At 45.8% G+C, this 4,186-nt stretch overlaps 1 protein-coding gene across 1 annotated transcript; it reads right to left on the reverse strand.

Annotated features, from left to right (window-relative positions):
* Positions 1-427: 427 nt before the first annotated feature.
* Positions 428-3,881, reverse strand: ERP29 (endoplasmic reticulum protein 29). The gene is made up of 3 exons (XM_005424095.2): positions 3,861-3,881; positions 3,420-3,558; positions 428-2,190 (listed from the first exon to the last, which is right to left on the reverse strand). Exons 1-3 carry the CDS (start codon positions 3,864-3,866, stop codon positions 1,688-1,690), a joined length of 648 nt encoding a protein of 215 aa, XP_005424152.1. The 5' UTR covers positions 3,867-3,881; the 3' UTR covers positions 428-1,687.
* Positions 3,882-4,186: the final 305 nt, after the last annotated feature.

A 4,186-nucleotide genomic window follows, 5' to 3' on the forward strand; every position in this document is an offset into this window, starting at 1 on the left:
CTGCTCCCCTCAAAGAACCCGGGCACGGTTCCTTCGGAATCCCGCGGGCTGCTCCCCTTAGTGAGCCCGGGCACGGTTCCCTCAGAGAGTCCGGGGACTGCTCCCTCCACAGACCCAGGGCACGGTCCCCTCAAGTGCTGATCCTATCAGACCCTGCTCCCTTCAGGGTCCCGGGGAATAGTTCCCTCAGTGCTTCGAGAAAGGCTCCCCTCAGGAGACGATTCCCTCAGGGTCTCCGGGGCTGAGCCAGGCGGGACAAATCTCCACACAGCGCTCCCAAGGACTGCCCGCCCTGCCGGGGTCCCTCCTCTGCCGCTCCTGAGGGCAGAGAGCGCTGGGCCACCCTCACCTCGCTTCAGCCGTCACAGCCTCCCCTCTGATCACGGAATTAGCAGTAGTTTCTCTATAGTGGTTTAAGAAGCAGCTCTGAAGTGGAATTTTTTTTTATTATAGCATTATTAATACATTTTATCTCGCAGCAACATCTGCTCCTTGTACCCACCGCAAGATTCAAAAGGCAGCAAAGCTCCCACAGGAATCAGTTTTGTTTAAAGCATACTTTTAAGGTAAAACTCACAGGTGTTTCTCTTTTCAACTCTGTCACCCTGACCAGGGCTTCAGCATCTTCCAGAGGCATCTGAATTCCACAGAGTGTGAACTGCACAGTTCTGAGGACTGACCTGATCCTTGGGCCAGGCATCTCCTTTTAAATAACACAGATGAGGCTTCTAAGGACACAAATACTTCTGCTTCCTCTTACAAGACCTCATTTTCAAATATTCAGAACTACCAAACACTGATGAGGCTTTCGTTTGAGAGTGTCAAGTGTTTCTGGAGGCTAGAAAAAACATTTTGTTCATGAAAGTTTGGACAGGTAAAACACCTCTTCAGCTGTAAGAAAACTCATCCAAATTTACCTCTGAAAACCCGATGTTTTTGCACAAACTGGTGAGACTGAGTGTAATAGCACCTCAAGGAGACTCTGCCCTTGCTCAGAACTCACTTCACTGTCAAGGTATCACAAAAGATTTCAGGAGAATATTTAATGAAATGGCTGCTCTGGACAGAAAATGAGGGGCAAGCTGTGAACTGTCTTCACTGCCAGCATTTGGCTGATACCCAAAGCAAACAGGGACAGAAGCCATGGAAGGGGAAGGCAGAAAAAGGAAGCTCTGAGTCTCTTAGTCAACAACAGGTAAGAACAAGACTTAGAGCCAAAGTGGGACAACACAAGGAATGCAAGGGGTAGATTAACAAGCATAAAACCCAAGGAATTTACGGACAGGGAAAGGTGGGGAAGTAGAGGGCACCCAATCTGTACCTTTTCCAGCATGTAAGATGGAATAAGAGAGTGAATTGTTATTTGTTAGCCAGGGAACAGCTGTAAAAACCACCAGGAATGAGCTTCCAGCCAATCTAGAGCTTTTTTTTTTTTTGTTGTCTGCTTTAACACTGTTATGGGATAGCATTACACAATACTTGCTGTGTCTTGCTCTTAGGTGATTTTCCCAACATTTACAATACTGTGTTTTTAAGGAATGTCTTCCTCTTGATCTTCTAAACTGAGAATCCCAGAAGGAGATCTGCTGCCCTCTTGAAGTCAGCGGGAAGTTTCCTTGCATTAAGGAGAACGGCTTAGGACTCTTGACAAAATGTTTCACAGCTTGTAGAAGAGTTCTCCAACACATCAGAGCTCATCTTTTTCACTATTCTTCTTCCTGAAAGAAGCGAGGATGTTGAGGCTTTTCTGGAGCTCCTCCTTCTTTCCATCACTCATCTTGTTCTTCTCGATCAGCTTCGTGATTCGGACGACTTCGTTAGCAGCAAACTCCTCTCCCTGCTCCAAGATCTTGCTCATAATTTTCAAGTATTGCTCTGCGGACTTCTTCTCGGTTTCTTTTGCTTTTCCTAAATTCTCCTGGCCCTTTTTCAGGAGGGCCTGGCGATCAGATTTCTCTGTGGTGCTCATGAATTTGCTGGCCAGCACATCATACTCCTTCAGGCAGCCTGGCATCCCCAGGTAGATGCCATTAGTCTTCAGCCAGCGCTGAATAGCTCCAGCCTTGATCTCACCACCATAAAGTAAAGGATTTTTAAAGTCACCATCCTGGAACAAGTAAAAAACAGGGAACTTTTCCTTGTCCAGCTTGTACTTTTCTCCCAGCTCAGTGTTCAGTTTATCACCGTAATCTGTCAAGGGACAACGAAACACAGAAAAGCACAGTTAATCAAAAATTAAATTAGGATTCCCTCCCACACAAATATTTGTAGGCAGAGCTTCAACATGTCCTAATAACCTGTCTGCCAGGAAATCACAGAGTCATGGAAATATCCTGAGCTGGAAGGGACCCACAAGGATCACCGAGTCCAACTTCCAGCCCTGCTCAGGACACCCCAAAATCCCACCCTGTGCCTGACAGCACTCCCTGAGCTCTGGCAGCCTTGGGGCCCTGGCCATTCTCTGCAGAGCCTGTTCCAAGGAAATGCCACACACTGAAATAAAAACACCTCATGAAATCATTTGTGCAAGGCAAACATTCAGTGGGTTTTCCAAAGAAAAAGACTTTAATGGTGTTTTGCTGTGACTGTGAGAGTGTAAGACATTGGCAGGACCTTTTGTATAAACGCTGTTCTCCTTATGGGAAATCAATACCCTTTTTCCTCTTATTTTCCTCTACCCATTGATTTTATCTGATTTTACAGTGAAATAAGAGTTTTTCCTGTCTCTGTGCAGGGAATGATTTGGTTCTGACAGTGTGCCAAGCTGCAAGACGTTTACTCATCTTACAGAAATTCTATTTATTCTTGAGGACAGAAAACAAAGCCATTTCAAATATGCTCCTTAGAGAATTCCACATATGTTTAGAAATATCAGAGTGGGTAAAACTTCACAGTTTGATAATTAAGCCTAAATTCTTAATTCAACCTACAAAGCCAGAGCACGTCAGGTGACAGTGATCTATTCTTCCCATTTTTTCTCTTAAATCACAGTCACATCGAGCTAGAGCAGCCACAGTGCAAGAACCCCTTGCTGTGCTGCCCCAGGGTTTGCTGCATGGAATTAATCACACTAAATATTCTCTGTCTGACCAGGATTCTGGCTAAAGCACAATTCTTGTGAGCTCTGTTCCCTGCATGTGGGACAAAAAGGTTTCTCTCAGCAAAGAAGGGGGAAAAAAAAAGGCAAGAATTGCTGGGGATGAGGCGGTGGCAGCAGTTCAGCAGCGTGGGCTGGCTCCTCATTACCCAGCCAAGATGGATAAGCAGCTCTCCCACGCACAGCCAGGCTCAGCCAGGGCAGGAGCTCCACTCTCACATCCATCCCTCCTCCAGAATTGCTCAGAACCTGCAGAAATCACACTGAAATGTATCCCCTCCCCACCAGCCCACACTGTTTGCATGCACTCAGAGTTCCTCACCTGATATTCCCACTTCAGCCACCAGCAGATCCTCACTGGAGCCCGAGCTCTCCGCCAGCTTTTTAAACTCATCTTGTTTCTCACCATAGGGATATTGTGTGTCAAACTTCACAAGGACAAACTTATGCTTTGGAATAACCTAAAACAAGAACAAAAAGGGGAAAAGACAAGACAAAACTTGATCATTTCAGGTCTGAGCAATGTACAAATCACCAAAAGTTGTTTTTGCTTGTCCTTTTTTCCCTGTGCAACGGGGAGATGCAGAGGAGAATGGAAATTTTATATAATTATGGCCTTTCAGAAATGACTCACTGTCGTGTGGAGGAAAGACTGAGCTTTGGATGTCTGTATTCCTGCACTAGATGATAAAGATAGTACGTGGTAGGTTTGGGGGATCTGATAATGCCTTTAATTATAAGATTTGCTTATTGTAAATCTGACCGGCATCTTGGAAGAAGATCAGCTAAAACATTTTCCAGTGGGACATAAAGAGGAGAGAGGCCAAATGTAATGTCATTCTGAAGTGTCCCAGCATGAGAGCTGCACTCCCGGCTAGGAGGGGACACAGGGAGACAGGGCAGATGCTGGAGCTGTTGTACTGGTACATCAAATGGAGAATTCACATTTAATTGATTCCTCTTCACTTCAATCTTGCTCTGCTCAGACGATGCCTTTTCCAATTAGTTTGGCAATGGACTCTGTCACCCCTTGGGGGATTTTCCCCTCCCTGCAGTGGAACACCTTGCAAAATCTTTTTGTTCTCGCGA

Source organism: Geospiza fortis, unplaced genomic scaffold, assembly GCF_000277835.1.
Source record: "Geospiza fortis unplaced genomic scaffold, GeoFor_1.0 scaffold145, whole genome shotgun sequence".
NCBI classification, from domain to species: Eukaryota; Metazoa; Chordata; class Aves; order Passeriformes; family Thraupidae; genus Geospiza; species Geospiza fortis.